This window comes from Carcharhinus amblyrhynchos, chromosome 8 (genome assembly GCF_965287045.1).
Source record: "Carcharhinus amblyrhynchos chromosome 8, sCarAmb.v2.hapA, whole genome shotgun sequence".
In the NCBI taxonomy this organism is placed as follows: domain Eukaryota; kingdom Metazoa; phylum Chordata; class Chondrichthyes; order Carcharhiniformes; family Carcharhinidae; genus Carcharhinus; species Carcharhinus amblyrhynchos.
This window is the reverse complement of record NC_137331.1, coordinates 44,840,052-44,865,086: the sequence shown is the minus strand read 5'-3', so window position 1 is coordinate 44,865,086 and position 25,035 is coordinate 44,840,052. Positions and strand designations below refer to the sequence as shown.

The 25,035-nt window shown below is 44.9% G+C and overlaps 1 protein-coding gene across 1 annotated transcript in view; it reads left to right on the top strand.

Moving 5' to 3' along the window:
- Positions 1 to 25,035, top strand: part of bmper (BMP binding endothelial regulator) — a 66,682-nt gene that overhangs the window by 38,030 nt on the left and 3,617 nt on the right. Inside the window, exons 9-14 of the mRNA XM_080193985.1 lie at positions 2,283 to 2,420; positions 3,447 to 3,551; positions 4,837 to 4,882; positions 6,486 to 6,812; positions 11,804 to 12,140; positions 22,008 to 22,138. Coding sequence (XP_080050111.1) covers positions 2,283 to 2,420; positions 3,447 to 3,551; positions 4,837 to 4,882; positions 6,486 to 6,812; positions 11,804 to 12,140; positions 22,008 to 22,138 — 1,084 coding nt within the window. The remainder of the gene's footprint in view (positions 1 to 2,282; positions 2,421 to 3,446; positions 3,552 to 4,836; positions 4,883 to 6,485; positions 6,813 to 11,803; positions 12,141 to 22,007; positions 22,139 to 25,035) is intronic.

Here is a 25,035-nt window from a genome sequence, read left to right as displayed (position 1 = left end):
ATTACAGCGCAGAACAGGCCCTTCGGCCCACGATGTTGCGCCGACCAATTAAAAAAGCAATGACCCACTAATCTAAACCAATCCCTTTCCATTCATAAACCTATCCACGGATCTCTTAAACGCCCCCAAACTAGGCACATCTACAACTGCAGCAGGCAGGGCATTCCAATCCCTCACCACCCTCTGGGTAAAGAACCTACCTCTGACATCCGTCCTATAACTACCACCCCTTAATTTAAAGCTATGTCCCCTCGTGCTAGCATTCTCCATCCGAGGAAAAAGGCTATCACTGTCCACCCTATCTAAACTCTAATCATCTTATATGTTTCAATAAGGTCCCCTCTTAGCTGCCTTCTTTCTAACGAAAACAACCTCAAATCCCTCAGTCTCTCCTCATAGGACCTTCCCTCCATACCAGGCAACATCCTGGTAAACCTCTTCTGCACCCTCTCCAATGCTTCCACATCCTTCCTATAATGTGGGGACCAGAACTGCACACAATTCTCCAAGTGCAGATGCACCAGAGTTTTGTACAGTTGCAACATGACGTTGCGGCTCCTAAATTCAATCCCCCTACCAATAAACGCCAAGACACCGTATGCTTTCCTAACTACCTTATCTACTTGATTCCCAACTTTCAGGGATCTATGTACACATACACCTAGATCCCTCTGTTCATCAACACTATTCAGAGTCCTACCATTAGCCCTATACTCTACACATCTGTTATTCCTGCCAAAGTGAATTACCTCACACTTTTCCGCATTAAGCTCCATCTGCCACCTCTCGGCCCAGCTCTGCAACTTGTCCAAGTCTCTCTGTAAACTATGACACCCCTCTTCACTATCTACCACACCTCTGACTTTGGTGTCATCAGCAAATTTACTGATCCACCCAACTATACCCTCATCCAGATCATTTATAAAAATTACAAACAGCAGTGGCCCCAAAACAGATCCCTGAGGCACACCACTCGTAACCGAACTCCATGACGAATACTTACCATCAACCACTACCCTCTGTCTTCTATCAGCTAGCCAATTCCTGATCCAATTAACTAAATCACCCTCAATCCCATACATCTGCATTTTCTGCAGAAGCCTTCCAAAGTGAACCTTATCAAATGCTTTACTAAAGTTCATATATACCACGTCAACTGCCTTACCCCCATCCACCTCTTTGGTCACTCTCTCAAAAAACTCAATAAGGTTAGTAAGGCACGACCTACCCTTCACAAAACCAGAGTACCTGGAGGAAACCCACGCAGACACGAGGAGAATGTGCAAACTCCACACAGATAGTGACCCAAGCCAGGAATCGAACCCAGGTCCCTGGAGCTATGAAACAGCAGTGCTAATCACTGTGCTACTATGCCACCCCTCAGTGTACCTGGACAGGCACCGGAGTATGGTGACTAGGGAATTTTCACCAGTAACTTTGTTGCAGCATTAATGTAAGCTGCCAGAATTCTGGACCTGGAAGACAGATTCTGGATTCTGGATTGGGGGAGTGACTCTGGAATTATGGATCATGGAGAGGGACTCTGGAATTCCAGATCTGGGAGATAGGCTCCAGAATTCTGGATCAGAACAAGAGACTCCAGAATTCTGGATCAGGATGAGAAAGTCCAGAATTCAGGATCTGGGAAAAAGACTGGGATTCTGGATCAAGGGCAGAGATTCTGGGAATTGGGACCAAGAAGAGGCACTTTGGGATCTGGGAGAGGGTTTCCAGCCTCCAGAATTTGGGATCAGGGGAGAAAGCAGGATTTAGGATCAGGGAAAGACTCTGAGATTCAGCATTAGGGAGAGATATTACAGGAGCTGAATTTAAATTCAGTTTAGCTGGTTAGAGTTTGGGTGTAAGATTGAGAACTGTCACACGTCTCTCCCCAAATCTGTCCCTGATTGAGACGACTGAGCACCTGTTGCTATTTTAGTTTAAAATATGGATGGAGCAAAAAGTCCTTTATAAATTAAACGTTGATTTTCTGAACAATTGTAACTTTCTTTAATAAATAACAGGGAAAGGTGTGACCTGACAGCTTCCTAACTCTAATCTAACCCTAACCCGAATGTTCCCTAATCCTAATCCTCATCCTAATATTCCCTAACCCTAATCCTCATCCTAATATTCCCTAAACCTAACCCTAACCTAATGTTCACTAACCCTAATATTTCCTAACTCAAATGCCCCCTAACCTTAATCCTTACTGATCCTTTGAACAAGATGTGAATCTCTAAACGGATCAACTTACTGCAAAGATTTCTTTTCAATTACAGGATTCCACTGTGATTTGCCGGAAACGTTGTTCGTTGCCTGGGGAATGTTGGGGAAGAGCACAGTGCTGTGAGGAATGCCTCTCTTATATCTCCGCCGATAACCTCAAAATCTGCCAGGTTGGCAGCAGAATTTACAGGGTATGTTTAATAAAGTTTAAGTTTTATTTATTGGTGTCACAAGTACGCTCACATTAATGCTGCAACGAAGTTGCTGGTGAAAATTCCCTAGTCACCACACTCTGGCGCCTGTCTGGGTACATTGAGGGTGAATTTAGCATGGCCAATGCACCAAGCCAGCACATCTTTCAGACTGTGGGAGGAAACCCATGCAGACACAGGGAGAACATGCAGGCTCCACACAGACAGTGACATGAGACCAGAATAGAACCAGGGTCCCTGGCTCAGTGCTTGTTGTACCAGGAGGACAGCATCCCACCTCCCCCCCTCGTGTTCTTGGTGAACATCAGAGATAAACAGCCATTCAGCCCTGTGAAACTGTTCCTCAGAGACAGACTTTGGTTATGGGAGAAATCTAAATAATCAAAGTATCCCAATGTAGAGAATGAGGTTGTGGGGGGTGGGGGGGGTGGGGGGGCGGGTGGAGGTGTCCACAGGCATTGAACTAGGAAGTCCTGAATGGCCAATACCTCAATAATGAATCTTTCCAGGTTTTGGAGGGCAGATGCTAAACTCACTGGGTTTTGACACGAATCTTGTCCTGGATGTCTGGTAAAGCTTTTCAGCAATAAACTAGCCCAGCTCCCTCAGGGAAAAGACATCAACCAGCAAGTCTGGCCCAGCATTCTTCATCTTTCTCCCTGTACAGGCTATGTGTCACACATAATTAAACATGATGAACCAGGCCCTGATCCTGACTCTATCCCAGACTGTCATCCCGGCTCTGGGCCTCATCTTGATCCTAGTCCAAGGCCTAACTCTTAACTCTAAACCAGACCCTTACCCTGGCTCTGGTGTGATCAGAAGTGACAGTCAGTGGTATAGAGGGATTCCCATGTAGCCACGCAAGTCAGGGAGAGCATCTGAGAGTGAATATTCTTCAGAACTGTTGTGGTGTCAGTAATCACCAGAATAGGAGAGAGGATGCAAAATTCTTCAGTGTAAAAGTACAAGTCACATGACACATGGTCTCTGATCTTTGTTTAGGATGGGGAAATGTGGTCATCCACGAACTGTACACTCTGTGCGTGTAAGAAGGGGGTGACAGAATGTCGGAAGAAGGAATGCTCCCCTATCAAGCGCTGTCCTGTGGTGAGTGAGTCAGTTACAGCTGTACCTGTATTTGAAACATGTACCCAAGTAAAGGATGTTCCTGCAATCTGCGGTAGAGGTTCAATGATGTACGACACTGTGCTAGCTCCATCACACATTCTCCTGTTCCGGGGAATGGACCAATGCAAAACAAGCTAGTGACTCACAGCTGAATAGTAATGGTTACAGAACACAGCAAGCACAGAGCAGTCACAAACCCAACTAACAGCAATAAAACAACAACGAAACACCAACAAAATGTCAATTTATATTATTAGAATGAAGACAAAATCTTAAAAACTGCTGGACTGAAAATGGTGATTTATATTTTGGGTGAAGTTTAATTCTCATTGAATGAAGTTTGCCTGGGTGATAAGATAATGCTTAATTTAGTTCACCGAATTGAATAGAAAAATTAATTGTTGTCTTTTAAGTATATTCAGTGGTACTGTTACACTGCAAACCATCAGGCTGTGTCTGCACATTTGCTCTGCCATACCAAACTCAATGCATAGTCTGAGTCCAACTTAAATTTACTAAACCAGTGACATAACCACTGATCTTTGGCCGTCTGACCCGAGATATCTTTCTGAGAAGAAAACAAAGAACAAAGTAAAGTACAACACAGGAACAGGCCCTTCGGCCCTCCAAGCCCATGCCAATTATGATGCCCTACCTAAACTAAAAAAAACTTCTGCCCTTACTCAGTCTGTATCCCTCGATTCCATCCCTATTCATGAACCCATCCAGATGCCTCTTAAATGTTGCCAATGTGCCTGCTTCCACCACCTCCTCTGGCAGTGCGTTCCACACACTCACCACTCTCTGCATGAAGAGCTTCCCCCACACAATTCCCTTAAAGTTTCCCCCTCTCACCTTGAACCTGTGTCTCCTTGATACTTCCACCCTGGGAAAAAGCCTCTGACGATCCACCCTGTCTATGCCTCTCATAATTTTGTAGATCATAAAACCTGTTGCTATTGTGTCAAAGTCAGTAATTTCCATCTTATCATTCAGTAAACTATTCCCAAATCACATCACTCATTGATCTGTTTGCAAATTGAATTTCATTGAATTCCACTCGTGGTTGTATGTGTGCTTTCAGCTCGAGTGCTGAAGTGGACATATTCTTTCTCCAGTTTCTATTATCACTAGGGATTGTCTAAGCCAGCAGATTCATTCTCTGAGTTAGGCAGCGATTGGTCGAAATGACTGTAACTCTGAACTGATTGATAAATAATCCACAGCTTGCTTTTTCTCAAACAAAGTGTGTTTCATCCAACAGGGTAAAATTATCAACAGGAATGGCTGCTGTCCAATATGCACTGAAAGTGAGTAAGCTCTTCTCTGTCTTATCATCTTCTCAAAGATCAAAACTCACTCACCCTCCTTCCTATCGTGCTGCAAGTGGGAGGATGTGCTGGAGTGTAGGATGGTTGAGGAGGGGAAGGAAAGGAGGGACTGGTGAGGAGGGGAAAACAGGGAGGTGAGAATGTACTGGCAGGAGAGGGACATTGGGATTGTTACACAGGAGTGGAAAATGGGGATGGATTTAGACTGAGGGAGACATGATGAAGGATTACACGGATGCAGGTATAGCAATCAGTTAGGAAGCCAAATGGTTTGTTGACTTTTGTTGCAAGATGACTTAACTACAGGAGCAAGGATATCTTACTGCAGCTGTACAAGTGAGACCTGGGGTATGTGTGCAATTTTGGCTTTCTTACCTAAGAAAGAATATATTTGTTATAGAGGGAGTGCAGCAAAGATTGCAGAGTTGATGGGCCGAATGGGCAGATTGATTCCTGGGATGGCAAGATTGTCATGAGGAGAGATTGGGTCAACTGGGCTTGTATTCACTGGAATTTAGAAAAATGAGAGGGGATCTAGTTGAAACACATTCAATTCCTACAGCGCTGGATAGACTGGATGCAGTGATGTTGTTCCCTCTAGCTGCAGTGCCTAGTCTCAGGATTATTTAGGATTGACATGAGGAGAAATTCCTTCACTCAGAGAGTCATGAAACGTGAACTTCTTTACCACAGAAGGCTGTGGAAGCCAGATCATTGAATATATTTAAGAAGGAAACATAGATTTCTGGACTCTAACGCTTTCAAAGAGTATGGAGAGAGTGCTGGAGTATGATGTTGAGATTGAAGATTAACCATGATCACACTGAGTATTGGAGTAGACTCTAAGGGCTGAATGGCTTCCTCCTCCTATTTTTTATGTTTCTGTGATTCACTGCAGAAACTGCACCCAACGTGGAAGCAGCTGCTGGACTCTGTCCTCCCCTGCCTCATCTCCCCCTCCCTGGCTCTCTCCCTCTACCCTTCCCTCTCTCTCCATCCCTGTCTCCCTGTCCCTTCTCCTTCTCCTGATGTGGCCTCCCCAAATCCCTTTTCCCTTGTCCCTGCTCCTCTGTCTCCTTCCCTCTCTCCCACACTCTGCCCTTTTCTTCTCCTTGAAACCATTCCCCCTCATTCAACCCTTCCTCCCCTGCTGGGCACGGTGCCACTGTGGTTAGCACTGCTGTCTCACAGTGCCAGGGACCCAGGTTCAATTGCAACCTCGGGTGACTGTGTGGAGTTTGCACATTCTCCCTGTGACTGCATGGGTTTCCTCTGGGTGCTCTGGTTTCCCCCCATTGTCCAGTGCGGGTAAGATTGATTGGCCATGTGAAATTGCCCCTTAAATGTCCCAGGATGTGTAGGTTAGATGGATTGGCCATGGGAAATGCGCAGGATTATGGGATTACAGCTGGGGGCTGTGGGCCTGGGGAAGATGCTCTTTTGGAGAGTCAGTGAAGACTTGATGGGCTGAATGGCTGCCTTCTGCACTGTAGGGATTCTCCTCTTCTCCCATTTTCTTTCCCTCTATCCCCTGCTTAGTGTGTGTCACAGATTTACTGATCCTGTATTTGAACTTTCCCAGAGTCAGGTGTCTGCACTGTGTTTGGTGATCCTCATTACAACACGTTTGACAGGAGAGCATTTAACTTCCAAGGGACGTGTCAGTACGTATTAACCAAGGATTGCTCCAGTCCTGCTAGCTTCCAGGTGCTAGTGCAGAATGATGCCCGCAGAACCTTTGCATACTCCTGGACCAAATCCATTGAAGTGATACTGAATGGAAGCAGCATCAGCCTCCTACAGCACCTGACCGTGAAGTTAGATGGTCTGAAGATCTCTCTGCCCTACACTAACCAACAATTCTCCATCCACTTAGATGGCTATTTACTGAAAGTCACGACAGAAGCAGGTGAGCTGTAGAAATATTACCGATGTGTAAAAACTCTCTCACACCCAGGAGTTCTTCTGCTTTTAGCCTGATATTCTCACCTCAGGCTCAGGAAGTCATCAGTTCAAGTCTTACTTTGTTGAGGTGAGGAAGTGCTGCAGAGTTGGAGCTGTTGTCTTTCAGATGGGACATTAAATCAAGGTCCCGTTTACTTAAGGTGGATGCAAAAGGGATTATTTTGAAGAGCAGGGAACTCCCCAGCCCCTGGTCAGTGTTTACCCTTCAGCCAATACCATAAAGCGACATGGGTTGTGAGTGACTTTTCCGATGTTACAACAGTAATAACACTCTTAGCTGTGCAATTCCTTGTCTGATCCTGGGTTGGTGAAATGTACGATACAAATCTCTGTCTGTATTCAGTTCAAACCTCTCTCCCCTCCAGGACTTGAATCACAAACCCCAGCTGATGTGAATACCGGAATTACCGGAGTTAAACCTTTCTCAAAATCTGCCATTCATATTCCACAAGAGAATGTTCAGTTAGTTTTAATAATCAGAAAGTGAATATTGTTTCTCAGAGCTCGTTACAGGGGCTGATGTAAAAATACCTCACACATCAGAGTGTGATCAGAAACCCACAGCTGACTGTGGGCAGGAAGTTCACTGATTTCAGCAATTGCCGACCCCCCCCACTTCATTCACCTTGGTTTCACAGTTTTGCAGCACACGCTCAGATTCAGGCTCAAATTGTCACAGTGGGTATTTGAGCGACTGGAGTTGATGCCAAATGTTTAAATCAAGTTGCACACTTGCATCACATGAGGCGTTTGCACAACAATCCCCCCCGCCGCAGCCCCACACTCCCCGCCCACCCCCATCACAGAAATCTCTGCTGTTTGTACCCCTTGATTTCCGACCTTGTCACCACCGCTCATTTTAATCACTTTGGTGTTGATGGCCACCTTCCATTATCTCATTACCTGAGCTCCGGAATTCCTTCCCTACATCCTGCTCCCTGTCCCACCACCTGTCTGCCTCACTGCCTGCCTGGCCGCCCGTCTGCCTCGCCACTCTCCTGTCTCACCGCCTGGCCGCCCACCTGCCTCACCGCCCGCTGCTTACCTTGCCACCCACCCGCCTTGCCATCCGCCTCGCTGCCCGTTGGCCTTGCCGCCCGTCCGCCCGCCCAGCCCACCCGTCCAGCCCACCCATCCACCTCATCGCTCGCCCATCCCTCCGCCTGCCTTGCTGTTCACCCACCTCGCCACCTGCCTTCCCGCCCACCCGCCTCGCCACCCACCCATCTCGCCGCCTGCCTTCCCGTCTGCCCACCCCGCCACTGATCCATCTCTCCACTCCCAAGACGGTTCTTAAAACCATATTTTTAACCAAGCTTCTGGTCTACCTGTCCCTAATCTCTCCTCGTGTGGCTCAGAATCATTGGATCATAGAATCTCTACAGTGCAGATGGAGGCCATTCAGTCCATTGAGTCTGCACTGAAATCCCTCCCAGACCCTATTCTCATAACAAATTTACTCTTTTAGTTCCCCGACTAAAAGTTTAGCATGGCCAATCCACCTAACCCGCACATCTTTGTACTGTGGGAGGAAACCAGAGCACCTGGAGGAAACCCATGCAGGCACAGGGAGAACGTGCAAATTCCACACAGACAGTGACCCAAGCTGGGAATTGAACCCATGTCCCTGGCACTGTGAGGCTCACCACTGTGCTACCATGCTGACCATGTCATTCCTTGTTTGGTAATCACTCCTGTGAAGCACTTCCAACTGTAGGACCATGTTACAGGCACTATATGAATGCAAATTGTTGCTGCTGGATTCAGATAGGTCAAACTCGTGGATTCTTGATTGAGCAAATCTGCTTGTCTGGATTTGGTTTAAAGCCAGTGTGAATTATTTTGAAAGAATCTTTTACGTTTAGCTCATTGTTGGAGTTGTTAGTCAGACAGTCTGCATCCTTGTTTCCATTTCTTTGGTTCTAAACCCTGTCACTGCTTCATGAGGCTGAGTTTCGATACTCGGGGCCCAGCAATCAGACATGGATGAAGCTGAGAGTTACTGTTTTAAGGCAGTAGGAATCAGAGAGAATTGGGTCCCCCCAACCCCAACACCCACATCCCTCACCACCACACACACACCAGCTCCACCTCCCACCTCCCCCCCCAACCCCAACGCCCCCCACCCCCACACCCAACGAGGATCACGAGGGAAGCAACTGATATTCAACTGGGATTGCCAAGGAATTGGAGATCTCAATCCCTGCAACTGTCCACAGGAGCAACGCTTTCGATATTTACCCTCCCTTGTCTGGGGAACTTGACATTCCAAAGTTAATTAGTTATCGAGTTTGGGCACTACTCTGATTAGTCTTACAAGGACTGATTAGGGACAGTCAGCATGGTTTTGTGAGTGGAAAATCATTCTCTCAAATTTGATTGAGTTTTTTGAAGGGGTAACCAAAAAGGTAGATGAGGGCAGTGCAGTTGATGTTGTCTACGTGGACTTTAGCAAGGCCTTTGACAAGGTACCGCATGGTAAGTTGTTGCATAAAGTTATATCTCCAAAATAGGATCCAGGGTGAGGTATCTAAATGAATAAAAAATTGGTTTCTTGACAGAAGCCAGAGAGTGATTGTAGAGAATTGTTTTTCAAACTGGAGGCCTGTGACCAGCGGTGTGCCTCAGGGATCAGTGCTGGGCCCACTGTTATTGGTCATTTATATTAATGATTTGGATGAGAATTTAGGGGCATGGTTAGTAAGTTTGCAGATGACACCAAGATTGGTGGCATGGTGGACAGTAAGAAAGGTTATCTCCAATTGCAGTGGGATCTTGATCAATTGGGCCAGCGGGCTGACGAATGGCAGACGGAGTTTAATTTAGACAAATGCGAGGTGATGCATTTTGGTCGATTGAACCAGAGTAGGACTTACTCAGTTAATGGTAGGGCACTGGGGAGAGTTACAGAACAAAGAGACCTAGGAGTACATGTTCAAAGCTCCTTGAAAGTGCCATCATGGGTGGACAGAGTGGTGAAGAAAGCATTTGGCATGCTTGGTTCTATTGGTCAAAACATTGAATACCTGACTTACAGGAGTTGGGACGTCTTGTTGAAGTTGTACAAGACATTGGTAAGGCCACGCTTGGAATTCTGTGTGCAATTTTGGTCACCCTATTATAGAAAGAATATTATTAAACTAGAAAGAGTGCAGAAATGATTTATTAGAATGCTACTGGGACTTGATGGATTGAGTTATAAGGAGTGTGTGAATGGACTGGGACTTTTTTCTCTGGAGCGTAGGAGGCTGAGGGATGATCTTATAGATGTCTATAAAATAATGAGGGGCATAGAAGACAAGGTAGATAGTCAATATCTTTTTCTATAGGTTGGGGAGGCTAAAACTAGAGGGCATAGGTTTAAGGTCAGAGGGGAGAAATACAAAAGTAACCAGAGGGGCAATTGTTTCACACAGAGGGTGCTGAGTGTCTGAAACGAGCTGCCAGAAGTAGTAATAGAGGCGGGTACAATTTTATCTTTTAAAAAGTATTTAGATAGTTACAGGGGTACGATGGGTATAGAGGGATATGCAGGCAATTAGGATTAGTTTAGGTGTTTAAAAAAAAATGAGGGCGGCATGGACAAGTTGGGCTGAAGGGCCTGTTTCCATGCTGTAAACCTCTCTGACTCCATGACTGTAGTCAGGCGAGAGACAATGTTATTTAAGTATGGGGGTTATATGATACTCAAGTGAAAAAGAACAGTTACCTTGTCCCAAACAAAATATTGAGTTTCCTTCCAAAAAAGAAGATTTGGCAATGTCAATCTGAAGTTTAAACAATGCAGCAGAGAAAATGGATGATGATAAAATGAGAAAAGACGGAGTCTTCTCTTCCAGCTGTTGGGTCAGTAAAGCTGACAAATAAACCAGTTGTATTACTTCATCTTTCCCAGTGACGGGGCTGACTCCGAGTTTCTTGCTGCATCTTAGCTTAACAATTGTCCAAACTTCAGAACACCTCCTCAAAGCAGCTACAAATACATGAAGCATCTCTTCAATACGGAGACACTCTCATTCAGCACGGGAAAAAACGTGGATGGAAGAATATTTGGCCAATTTGGAACTCTTTCTTTCCAGACATTTATTTCAGTTTGAACTAAATATAAGTGACATCAACAATTAAATGGTCGCCATTTAGCCAGTTTGAACTGAATGTCCTTTTGTAAAGAGTCTCACACTCATATCAGATGAAGTTTTTACACAACAGTCCCAGTCCTATAGCTCTCGGTGATGTCTACAGTCCTCCCAGCCTCAACTATCAGGCATCTTCTTTGGTACTGCTGCCTCATTCAGCTTAAGCTTCCAACCAATTTCATAGAATCATAGAAGGAGGCCATTCGGCCTATTGAGTCTGCACCAACCACAATCCCACCCAAGCCCTATTCCCATAACCCCATGCATTTACCCTAGCTAGCCCCCTGACACTAAAGGGTAATTTAGCACAGCCAATCCACCTAACCCACCCGTCTTTGTACTGTGGGAGGAAACCGGAGCACCCACAGGAAATCCATGCAGACACAGGGAGAATGTGCAAACTCTGCAGAAACCTAGATCCCTGGAGCGGTAAGGCAGCAAAGCTAACCACTGTGCCATCATGCTGCCTGGATCTTTGCTCTGGATCTTTAGGAAATTGGGCTGCTTGAGCACGCGGCCATTTCCAGCCCTGGTTTTTTCAGGTACAGTTAGACTGTTGCACCCCATTCATTTAACAATTGATCTGAATTCATTAACACAACTGCTGAAATGTTCAAATCAACAGTTTTTTTTAACCATTCAGGTTCAGATTGAAAATTCTGTGAAAATTTAGTCTGGATTTTGTGCTCAAGTATATGGTGGGGGTGGGGAAATGCTTGAACCCAAGACCCTCTGACTCTGCGGTGAGAGTGATCCATGTTGACAGTTGATGATGGTTCTGCATTGCTCCTTTGTTCAGGTATTGTGGTTTCCTGGGACGGCGACAGTTTTGTGGAGGTTATGGCAAGCCCCCATCTCAAAGGAAAACTTTGTGGTTTGTGTGGAAACTACAATGGTCACAAACGAGACGATTTGATTGGTGGAGATGGAAATTTCAAATTTGAAGTTGATGCTTTTGCTGAATCATGGCGTGTGAAATCGAACAAAGTCTGTAATCGACCGGAACGCAGGTTACGGCCACATCTCTGCTCAGGAATTGTGAAGGTTAAATTCCGCGCTCATCGTGAGTGTCACAAACTCAAGTCCTGGGCATTTAAGAATTGCCACTTGAAGGTGGATTACGTTTTGTTTTATAGGTGAGTGTTTACCTGCAAATCACAGAGACAGCTCCAATCCTCCTTCTCGGAATGACCAGAACACTGATTTTTATAAAAACCCAACTGATCCTTCCATTGTTCAGAGATTTGTCAAGCATGATTTCCCTATATAAATCCAAGCTGACTCTGTCCAATCCTGTCACTATTTTCCAGCTGCTCCGCTGTTAAATCTTTTATAATGGACTCTAAAATTTTCCTCACTACCAATGTCAGGCTGACTAATCTATAATTCCCTGATTGCTTCCTACCTCACTTTTTAAATAACAGGGTTACATTTGCATATCCTCCAATCTGTTCCAGAGTGTATAGAATCTTGGAAGATGACCACCAATGTGCTACTCTTCAGGCCACTTCCAGTACTCTGGGATGTAGATTATCAGGCCCTGGGGATTTATCCGTCTTCAATCCCATCAATTTTCCCCAACATCATTTCTCTACTAATACTGATCTCCTTCAGTTCCTCCCGCTCACTAAAGCCTGCATTCCCCAACATTTCTGGTGTGTTACTTGTGTCCTCCTGACGACAGAACCAAAGTATGTATTCAATTGGTCAGCTATTTCTTTGTTCTCCATTATAAATTCCCCTGTTTTGAATGTAAGGGACCTACATTTGTCTTCACCAATATTTTTCTCCTCGCATACCAACAGAAGCTTTTACAGTCAGTTTTTATGTTTTCCATAAACTTACTCTCATATTCTATTTTCCCTTCTTAATCAATCTAATTCTAAACTGCTCCCAATCCTCAGATCTGGTGTTTTTTCTGGCCAATTTATCTGCCTCTTTCTTAGCGCTAATGCCATCTCTAATTTCTTTTGTAGCTATGGTTCAGCCACCTTTCCCATTTTATTTTTGTGTCAGACAGGAATTAACAATTAATACAGACTACCCATGCACTTCTTGAATATTTGCCATTGCCTATCCACCATCATCCCTTTAAGTAATGTTTCCCAGTCCATCACTGCCAACTCATGCCTCGTATCATTGTAGTTTTCAGTAGTAAGGTTCAGGATCCTAATCACTCTCCATTTCGATGAAGAATTCTGTCATGTTATAGTCACTCATTTCCAAGGGGTCTCACTCAACTAGATTGCCAATTATTCCTTTCTCATTACATAACATGCAGTCTAGAATGGTCTGCTCTCTAGTTACTTCCTGAATGTATTAGTCCAGAAATCCATCCACAATACACTCCAGGAATTCCCCCTCAATGGTATTGTGACTAAGTTGATTTGCCAAATCTATATACAGATTAAAATCACCCCTAATTACAGGTGTCTCTTTATTGCATACATCTCTAATTTCCTGTTTAATATCATTCCTAACATCACCAACAAAGTATGAGGGTCTATATACAACCCCTACTAACATTTTTGCCCCTTGGTGTTTCTTAACTCCACCCATATAGATTCCACATTGTCAAAGCTAATATTCTTTCTCAGTATCGCGTTAAATTCCTCTCTAACCAACAGTGCAACTCCACCACCTTTTCCTTTCTAAGTACTGAATACCTTTGGATGTTCAGTTTTCATCCTTAAAGTCCTTAAACTTGGACGGGTGCATGGATGAGAGGGGTGTGGAGGGATATGGTTCAAGTGCAGGTCAGTGGGACTGGGCAAAAAATGGTTCGGTACAGACAAGAAGGGCCAAAAGGCCTGTTTCTGAGCTGTAATTTTCTATGGTTCAATGGTTCTAAGTCCCATTCCATTCCGGAAGCCATGTCTGTGTAATCCTGATATATCATCCCTGTTTGAAAGATTAATTCATCCACTTTATTGCGAATGCTCTGCGTATTAATGCAGAACGTCTTTAGCCTTGTCTTTTTAACATTCCTTGTCCCTTTCCCATTATCTGTCACTGTGGTCCTGTTTGATTCTGAATCTCATGCAGTCTGTGAGTATTCATCACTTTCAGGGCATTAAGTCAAGCCGTTATGATGTGGGACAGGAACGACATGTCGATCTGAACCAGTTCAGGATGGCAGGGTTCCTTCCCTAAAGTACATTAGTGAAGCAATTGGGTTTTTATGGAAATGCGAGGACTTCAGGGTTAGAGTTTGTGTTCTTGATTACAAAATACCGGCTTCATGGAATTCAAATTTTTGAATCTGGTCTGCTACAAACATCATGAAGTTTTAGTACATATTTTAGTTTGAGAATTATCTGCTTAAATGAGAGAAAAAAAACATGATACGAAACCAATTTGGCAGAAGGATTGAGAATAATTATCAAGATTTGTTGAGTTATACGATGTGTTTGTGTACAACTTCTGCTGTGATCACTGACAATCTTGTCGTGATTGTGTGCTTTGTTTTGTCGATAACTGAATAACTGAAACTCTGCTAGAAGTATTTGGTGAATGAGTTATAGACTTTGCATTCTGTGAGACAGCAGTGAAAATAATATCTAAATCGTTTCTGATTCTGGACATTAGTGAGTCACCTGGGAGAGATCACTGGCTTCAATTCAAACTCAGGAAGCAGCCTTCACATTTCACCCAGTTAATAAAGCAATGGATTGGTAACTAACTGATCAGGAGTCTCAAACTCTGTTGAAAGTCAACAGATTTCAAGTCAGTTGGTGATTTCAGTAGCAATCTGGTGTTGCAAGTTAGTGACTCAGTGAACCCATCTTCACAGGACAGCGCTATGAAACTTATTACTTCATCTACTGGTGACTTGAGATCATTGCAATTTCCAACTGAAATTCCTGTATCCCTAGGAGACGGCATGTCAGTTATAAATATATTTCAGTGTGTGAGACACATAAAAGCTGCGTATTAAAACTGTGCTATTCCCCATGACCTCAGATATTCAGAACACATTCCGACCCTGCAGAAAAAAACATTAAAAAGCAGAAGTGGTAATAGTGTACAGTTCCTGTTTATCTTCTATTGAATTCTGAATCATAGAATGATTACGACACACAAGGAGACCTTTCAGCCTGGCATTTTCTTGCTAGCTCTCTGTGTATTAGATCACCAGGTCCCACTTCCTCAACATTTTCCCTTTTCCTTTCGTCCTGTGCAATTTTTCTGTCCCCTTTTGACTCCCACGATTTAATCTCCTCCACCTCACTCTCAGGCATTTCAGATTCTAAGCTCTTTCTTGTACCCTTTCCAATGCTTTCCTCCTTAAAATGTGGCAATCATCACAGTATACGATACTCCGGTTGTGGCTGAGCCAGTGTTTTATATAAGTTTAACAAAACTGCCTTGTTTGCGTACTTTTCCCCCTCTTAGTATTATTAACCACTCTACCTGTCCTCAGCCTGATAAGTGTCTGATAAAGCTCCTGTTTGACATTTAGTATTTACCTGTTCAGTGCTCCATGAGTTCAGTTACGGGGAAGACGCTTTGGAATATCTTCCTCCGGGCTGATTTGCGCAAACGTTAAATTACATAATTATTTTCAATCAGAAGAGTGTTGAGAGGCTTCTTCCAATTCATAGACCCTTCAAAGTTATGAATGAGAAACAAGTGAAGCTTGTTAATGAGCAAACTTTGAGTCCCTTTCTGTAAGAATCGTGTTCTGAAATGTTGATGATATTGAAATAATTTAAGTTGTTTTAAGGTTTTTTGAGACTGAGCTGTCAGCTCAGAGCAATGTCCTGGTTCTCCACCAGGTGGTGGAGTGAGCCCAGGATGTGAAAGGATTCCTCATTATATTCGGACATTATGCTGTTTATTCCCAGTGTAAACATTGGTTCTGTTCCTGTCTGTGTCAGGTTTTGTGCCAATTCTGATTACTGTGGGAACACACGATAATGAATAAGCTCCCCTTCACAGCAGGGGCTAATCTAAAGATCCATTTAAACCCATTAAACTGGGCTGCAAAACCACAGCTAGCTTCTTTAAAGTAAATAGATCAACTTGTGCCCAGAACTTCACTGTTTGACCTCTGCCCTGCAACTAACTGCACTTTTCAACTGTAACAAAAAAGATCATTAATTTAATGTCTTTTCCATTTCAGTCATTGCAGTATCCAGACTGAGGGACAGACACACAAACTGTAAACCAGAGTCTAGACTGAGGGACAGACACACAAACTGTAAACCAGAGTCTAGACTGAGGGACAGACACACAAACTGTAAACCAGAGTCTAGACTGAGGGACAGACACACAAACTGTAAACCAGAGTCTAGGCTGAGGGACAGACACACAAACTGTAAACCATTTTTGTAGTTCTATTCCTAGCAATGAACTTAATTGTTACTGTACACATGTAGTTAAGTCCTTTATGACCCGCTCTGCTTATCTTTACCCTCATTTGACATTGTTCCAATGTCCTAACCATTCTATCTGGATTTCTAAATCTCTCTTCACCCTCCCCTTGAAGTGTAATGTCAGAAACATCAATGTGATCATTGCTATTTGCTGTGTACAAAATGACTTCATGTTTCCTAAATGACGATAATAACTTCAGAAATACTTCACTGGCAGTAAAGCACTTGGGGCTATCTGGTGATGACGAAAGATGCTCTAGAAGAGTAAGAGGCAACTTGTTTGAAACATTCTATATCCTGAGGGGTGTTGACAGGGTGGATGTGGAGAGGATGATTCCTCCCATTGCGGCTTCTCGAGCCCGGGAGGGGAAGGTAATTAATTTAAGACAGCGATGAGGAACATTTTCTTTTCTTTGAGCATCACAGTCTGTGGAACTCTCTTCCTCAAAAGGCAGTGGAAGCAGAGTCTTTGAATATTTTTAAGACAGAGTGAGATAGATTATTGATTACCAAGGGGGTGAAAGGTGGGTCAGCAGGAATGTGGGGTTGAGGTTGCAATCACATCAGTTATGATCTGAGTAGAAACATAGAAGATAAGAGCAGAGGGAGGCCATTTGGCCCTGTGAACCTGCTCCACCATTCATTACGATCATGGCTGATCATCCAACTCAATAGCTTGATCCTGCTTTCTCCCGTAACCTTTGATCCCATTCACTTTAAGTGAGTGGGAAGCAGAGTGAGCTACTAGGGCTTAATATCAAAAAGGGCTTGAAGAAAAAAAGGCCTGGTGATTTCGTTTGAAAAACAAAAAAAAACAAAAAAAAATTTTTTTCAAAACTACTACAGTGAATAATGGAGGGGCATGTGATGTGTGGTTTCTGTATGATGTGGGAACTGGTGGACTCCAGGGTCCACCCCAGTGACCATGTCTGCAGTAAGTGCAGGTTGCTGGAGGAGCTCCAGCTCAGGGTAAATGAGCTGGCCTCTGAGCTACAGACGCTGAGGCTCATCAGGGGGAGAGAGGGTGCCATTGTCAATGGGGTGCAAGTGACATCCACCCCCCCTAGACTGGCTAACTCTAAGGGTCAGGGACAAGAGGGGGCTGCTGGGAGGAGGAAGGGGGTGAGGAGCGGAGGCCTCAGCCTCTTAATCTGCATAACAGGTTTGAGGTTCTTGCTTCCAGGCTGGACGAGAACGAGGCAGGTGAGGTTGGTGAGCAAACTGCACACGGTACAGTGCTGCAGCAGGACATAGGCAAAGAGAAAAGGAAAAGGAACGTAGTAGTTATTGGGGATAGTGGGGTGAAGGGTATTGACACTGTCCTTTGTCACAATGACAAAGTGCACAGAAGGGTGTGTTGTCTGCCTGGTGCTCGGGTCCGGGATGTCGCAGCTGGGCTGCAGAGGAACCTGGAGTGGGAGGGTGAGAATCCGGTCGTTGTGGTACATGTGGGTGCCGGCGACATAAGCAAAATGCAGACTGAGGATCTGGGGAGGGAGTATGAAAAGCTGGGAATGGAATTAAAAAGTAGAACCGACAAGGTGGTTATCTCTGGACTACTGCCTGAACCGTGTGCAGACGGGCGTAGGGTTGACAGGATTAAGGAAGTGAATGGGTGGCTCAGGGATTGGTGTGGGAGGAATGGGTTTGAATTTATGGGGCATTGGCACCAGTATTGGGGTAGGTGGGACCTGTTCGGGTGGGATGGGGTTGGTCTGAACCGTGCTGGGACCAGAGTGCTGGCGAATCGAGTAAAGAGGACTGTAGACAGGGCTTTAAACTAATTAGGGGGGGGAGGGTGCGAGGGTAGGTGATGTTACGAGGTCTAAAGTTAAGGAGAGGGTACAGGTAAGGGAAGAGGCCGAGGATGCCCCAATAATAGAGGGAGTAGGGGGCGTGAGTATAGTTGGTGGCGTTGCGGCAAATAGGGTCCAGGTGAAGGCTGGGATGAAAGCGCTTTATCTGAATGCACGAAGCATTCGGAATAAAGTGGATGAGCTGGTGGCGCAGATCGACACAAATGGATATGATCTGGTGGCCATTACAGAGACGTGGCTGCAGGGTGACAGGGACTGGGAGCTGAATGTACAGGGCTATCAAGTGTTTAGGAAGGATAGGCAGGAGGGAAAAGTGGGGAGCGTAGCTCTGCTGATTAAGGATAGCATCACGGTGGTAGCAAGGGATGATATTGGAGCCAAGGAGCAGAGGGTGGAATCGTTGTGAGTGGAGATTAGGAACAGCAAAGGGAGGAAGACGCTGATGGGTGTCGTCTATAGGCCCCCGAATAATGATCTGGAGGTGGGGCGGGCTGTTAACGCACAAATAAGTGCGGCGTGCAGGAATGGGACGGCCGTAGTTATAGGGGATTTCAATCTGCATATTGATTGGTCGACCCATGTTGGACGCGGGGGGCTCGAGGAAGAGTTCTTGGAATGCTGCCGGGATAGTTTCCTCGAACAGTGTGTGTTGGAGCCGACGAGGGAGCGAGCTATCTTGGATCTGGTGCTATGTAATGAGGCGGGTAGAATTAGGGACCTTGTGGTGAAGGATCCTCTTGGGGAGAGTGATCATTGTATGGTGGAGTTTCTGGTGCAGATGGAGGAGGAGAAAGTGGGTTCCCGGACACGCGTCCTTTGTTTGAATAGAGGGGAGTACGGTAGGATGAGAGAAGAATTGGCGAATGTGGACTGGGAGAGCGCGTTGGAGGGAGGGTCTGTTGAGGAGCAGTGGAGGATCTTTAAGGAGATCTTTCTTGGTGCTCAGCGGAAATTTATTCCGATGGTCAAAAAGGATACTAGGAGGAGAGGTAATAAGCCGTGGATAACGAAGGAGGTGAAGGAAAGTGTTAAACTAAAAGCAGAGGAATTTAGAGTAGCTAAGAGTAATGGGCGAGAAGAGGATTGGGAGAGGTTTAAATATCAACAAAGATTGAAAAAGAAGTTGATAAAGAAGGGTAGGAGAAACTATGAAGCTGGGCTAGCGCTTAATATAAAAAAGGATAGCAAGAGTTTTTATAAATATATAAAAAGGAAGAGGCTGGCTAGGGTGAATGTTGGTCCTTTAGAGGATGAGAAAGGGGACCTAGTGGTAGGGGATGGGGATATGGCTAAGGTATTGAATAACTTTTTTGTTTCTGTCTTCACGGAGGAGGACGTGAATAATTTGCTGGGTGTTAGCGATGGAAAGGTGGTAGGACTGGAGGGTCTTAATGACATTACTGTTACTAGAGAGGCGGTGCTCGACAGACTGGAGGGGCTGACTGTGGACAAGTCCCCAGGACCGGATGGAATGCATCCGAGGGTTCTGAAAGAAATGGCGGAGGTGATAGTGGATGCCTTGGTGGTTATTTTCCAAACGTCGCTGGATTCCGGGGAAGTGCCGGATGATTGGAAAACGGCTAATGTTACGCCGTTGTTTAAGAAGGGTGCCAGGCAAAAGGCGGGAAATTATAGGCCAGTTAGTTTAACGTCTGTGGTAGGTAAAATGTTAGAATCTGTCATTAAGGAGGAAATTGCGAGGCATCTTGAAGGGAATTGCTTGATAGAGCAGACGCAGCACGGTTTCATTAAAGGGAAGTCGTGTCTGACAAATTTACCGGAGTTCTATGAGGATGTGTCTAGGGCGGTGGATAGAGGAGAGCCGGTGGATGTGGTCTTTCTAGATTTTCAGAAGGCGTTTGACAAAATGCCTCACAAGAGGTTATTGCAGAAGGTCGAGGGACATGGAGTTGGGGGTAGGGTGTTAGCGTGGATCGAGGATTGGTTGTCAAATAGGAGGCAGAGAGTGGGGGTCAATGGGTGCTATTTGGATTGGCGGATGGTGACTAGTGGAGTGCCCCCGGGGTCGGTGCTGGGGCCTCAGCTTTTTACTATTTATATAGATGATCTGGAGAAGGGAACTGAGTGTAGAGTGTCGAAATTTGCTGATGACACCAAGATTGGGGGAATGGCAAATTGTGCGGAGGGTGTGGAGAGTCTACAGAAGGATCTAGATAGGCTGGGCGAATGGGCCAGGAAATGGCAAATGGAATTTAATGTTGGCAAGTGTGAGGTGGTCCACTTTGGTAGGAAGGACTATTACTTACGGGGCGAAAAACTGCAGCAGGCGACGGTGCAGAGGGACCTCGGGGTCCTTGTGCATGAGTCGCAAAAACCCAGCTTGCAGGTGCAGCAGGTGGTCAGGAAGGCGAATGGGATGCTGGCCTTCATCGCGAAGGGGATTGAATATAAAAGTAGGGAGGTCTTGCTGCAGCTGTATAGGGCATTGGTGAGGCCGCAGCTGGAGTACTGTGTGCAGTTTTGGGCACCGCGCCTGCGCAAAGATATTTTGGCCTTGGAGGGAGTGCAGAGGAGGTTTACTAGGCTGATACCGGAGTTGAGGGGGTTGAGCTATGAGGAGAGGCTGAATAAACTGGGCTTGTACTCGTTAGAGTTTAGAAGAATGAGGGGAGATCTCATTGAGACGTATAAGATGATGAATGGGATGGATAGGATAGAGGTGGAAAGACTCTTCCCGCTCAAAAAAGACAGTAGGACTAGGGGGCACAGCCTCAAGATAAAGGGGGGGGCGGTTTAGAACGGAGTTGAGGAGGAACTTCTTCACTCAAAGGGTGGTGAATCTCTGGAATTCTCTGCCCGTTGAAGTGGTGGAGGCTGCCTCGCTAAATATTTTTAAGACGCGGGTTGATGGGTTTTTGATAAGCGAGGGGATTAAGGGTTATGGGGAGAGGGCGGGAAAATGGAACTGAGCAGCGACAGATCAGCCATGATCTTATTGAATGGCGGGGCAGGCTCGAAGGGCTGGATGGCCTACTCCTGCTCCTATTTCTTATGTTCTTATGTTCAATATCCAGCCACTTCTTGTATACATTCAATGTTTTGGCATCAGCTACTTCCTGTGGTAATGAATTCCACAGGCTCACCACTCTTTGGGTGAAGAAATGTCTCCCTCATCTCCGTTATAAACAGTCTATCCTGAATCCCCAGGCTGTGACCCCTAGTTCTGGACTCCCCCACCATCGAGAACATCCTCTTGTCTAGTCCTGTTAGAATTTTATAAAGCTCTATGAGATCCCCCTCATTTGTCTGAACTCCATCAAAAGCAATCCTAACCTACTCAATCTCTCCTCATACATCAATCCCACCATCCCCGGAATCAACGTGGTATTGACTGGGGGAGCAGATCTCGAGGGGTTGAGTGGCTTTACTGCTCCTAATTTGCATGTTCTTAAATACAAATCTTTCCTCAATGTAGTAGCTAACTTTGCACAATAAGATCTCACAAACATCAGTGTGATAATGAGCAGATGAGGTGGTTTTGTGTCATTAGCTGAGGGATAAACATTGGCCAGGACATTGGCGAGAACTCACTGCTCTTCCAGTAGTGGCCATGTAATCTTCTGCATTCATCTGCGAATAAACAGGGCATCTGTTTAACATCTGATCGAAACAATCTGAAAGAGTAATGAAGAGAGATGCTTAATAATGAATCAAATGAGAGAATGGATTCATGAGCAGAGATGTACTGAATTTTAAGCTTGTATGTTAGACAAGTTAATCCCATTTTGAATTGCTGCTTCCTTTGCTCCTTCATCACTGTCTGATTTGTGTGTTGCATTTCTCATAGATCCTGTGTCACTGACATGTGTGAGTGTCCACTACACAAGAACTGTTACTGCGAGTCTCTGATTGCCTACATGCGAGCCTGTCAGAGGGAAGGTGTCTATGTGCACTGGCGGCCAGAGATAAGCTGTCTAGGTAAGGTCACAAGAACCAACTCATCACAAAGAGGAGCAGGAATGGCCATTCGGCCCCCTCAAGCCTTCTGCATCATTCAGTGAGACCATGGCTAATTTGATTGTGGCTTAACTATATCTCCTGTCTGGCTCCTATCATTGATCAGAAGTCTAACTCAGCTCTGATTATATTCAGTGACTCCACTGCTCTCTGCGAGAGAGAATTCCAAACACCACCAACTTTTTTAAAGAAGAAATTCCTCCTCATTTCTGTCTTATAACCACTGATGACCTTACATTATATGTCATCTGCCACATTTTCACCTAACCTGAATGCCTCTTTGTGGTCTCCTCACAATTTAATTTTCTATCTTCATGTTGTCAGCAAATTTGGTTAAATTACATTCAACTCCTTCATGCATGTTGATAATATAGATCATGAATAGATGGGGCACCAGCTCTGACAGTATTTAAATATGTTTCCACTATCTCTTTAACAATGGATTCTAACATCTGTCCAAGGATCGACATAAGGCTAACTGGTCTCTGGTTTCCACTTTCCTGATTCCTTTTTTATAGAGGTGTTACAATTGTAGTTTTCCAATCCATTGGGGCCTTTCCAAATTCTTCGGAGTTTTGAAATATTACAACAAATGCATCCACTATCTCTGTAGCTAATTTCTATTAGGAGCCTAGGGTACAGTCTAGACTACAGAGACTGAAGCAGTCTGTGTACATATGCAGCAACACCTGGACAATATTCAGGCTAGGGTTGAAAAGTGGCAAGTAAATGCCAGGCAATGACATCTCCAACAGGAGAGAATTTAATCATCTCTCCTTGATGTTCAATGGCATTACCATCCTTCACTATCAACATCTTAGGGGCCAGCATTGACCAAAAACTCAACTGGACTAGCTTTATTTACAAATACTGTGGTTACAAGAGCAGATCAGAGGCTGCGAATTCCATGATGAGTAACTCACCTCCTGACTCCACAGAGCCGGTCCATCATCTACAAGGCACAAGTCAGGAATGTAATAGAATATCTCCATTTGCCTGGATAAGTGCAGCTCCAATAACACTTGAGATGCTCAACATCATCCAGTTCAAAGTTGCTTGACTGCTACCTCGTCCACAAACATTTGCTCCCTCCACCACCAATGCACAATGGCAGCTGTGTGTACCAACTACAAGATGCACCGTCCAAACCCACAACCTCTACATCTAGAAGGACAAGGGCAGCAGACACATGGGGAGCACCATCACCTGCAAGTTCCCTCCAAGTCACTCACCATCCTGACTATTGCTGTTCCTATGACTGCCAGTGGGTCAAAACCCTGGAACTCCCTCCCTAACAGCACACTGGGTGCACCTACATCTCAGGGACTGCAACAATTCAACAAGACAGCTCACATCACTTTCTCCAAGGTAATCAGGATGGGGACTAAATGCTGGCCTAGCCAGCGAAACCTGTATCCTCTGAACAAATAAATTAAAATGGCAATCAGGTTCAGAGACTTGACAGCCTTTACGCCTATTAGTATTCCAATGACTTTCTCCAGTGATTGGTTGAAGTTCCCCTGTTTTGCACCTGGATTTTCTAATATTTTAGCAATTCCTCTTTTCTCATGAATTCCCCAGTCTCACTCTCTGAGGAACCAAATCTCACTTCATCTACTCCATTCCTTTTTAAAATCACAGAACCATAGAGCATTACAACACAGAAACAGGCCTTTAGGCCCTTCTTGGCTGTGCCAAACCATTTTTTTCTGCCTAGTTCCATTGACCTGCATCGGAACCATACTCCTCTCATCCATGTGCCTGTCCAAGTTTTTCTTAAATGTTAAAAGTGAGCCTGCATTCACCAGTTCATCCGGCAGCTCATTCCACACTCCCACCACTCTGTGTAAAGAAGCCCCCCTCTCCAATAGTCCCTTTAAATTTTTCCCCTTTCACCCTTAACCCATGTCCCCTAATTTTTTCCCCCTAGCATCAGTGGAGAAAGCCTGCTTGCATTCGCTCTATCTCTATCCATCATAATATTATACACCTCTATCAAATCTCCCCTCATTCTTCTACGCTCCAGGGAATAAAGTCCTAACCTAGTCAACCTTTCTCTGTAACTCAGTTCCTCAAGTCCCAGCAACATCCTTGTAAACCTTCTCTGCTCTCTTTCAACATTATTAATATCCTTTCCGTAATTAGGTGACCAAAACTGCACACGATACACTAAATTTGGCCTCACCAATGTCTTATACAACCTCACCATAACATTCCAACTCTTACACTCAATACTTTGATTTATAAAGGCCAATGTTCCAAAAGCACTCTTTATGACCCTATCTATCTGTGACGCCACTTTTAGGGAATTATGGACCTGTATTCCCAGATCCCTCTGTTCTACTGCACTCTTCAGTGTCCTACCATTTACCTTGTATGTTCTACCTTGGTTTGTCCTTCCGAAGTGCAGTACTTCATGCTTGTCTGCATTAAACTTCATCTGCCATTTTTTAGCCCATTTTTCTAGCTGGTCCAAATCCCTCTGCAAGTGTTGAAAATCTTCCTGACTGTCCACTACACCTCTAATCTTTGTATCATCAGCAAATTTGCTGATCCAATTTACCACATTATCATCCAGATCATTGATATAGGTGACAAACAACAATGGACTCGGTACTGATCACTGTGGCACACCACAAGTCACAGGCTGCCACTCAGAGAAGCAATCCTCCACTACCACTCGCTGGCTTCTTCTGTTGAGCCAATGGCTAATCCAATTTACTACCTCTCCATATATACCTAACGACTGAACCGTCCTAACTAACCTCCCGTGCATGGCCTTGTCAAAGGCCTTACTGAAGTCCATGTAGACAACATCCACTGCCTTCCCTTCATCCACTTTCCTGGTAACCTCCTCG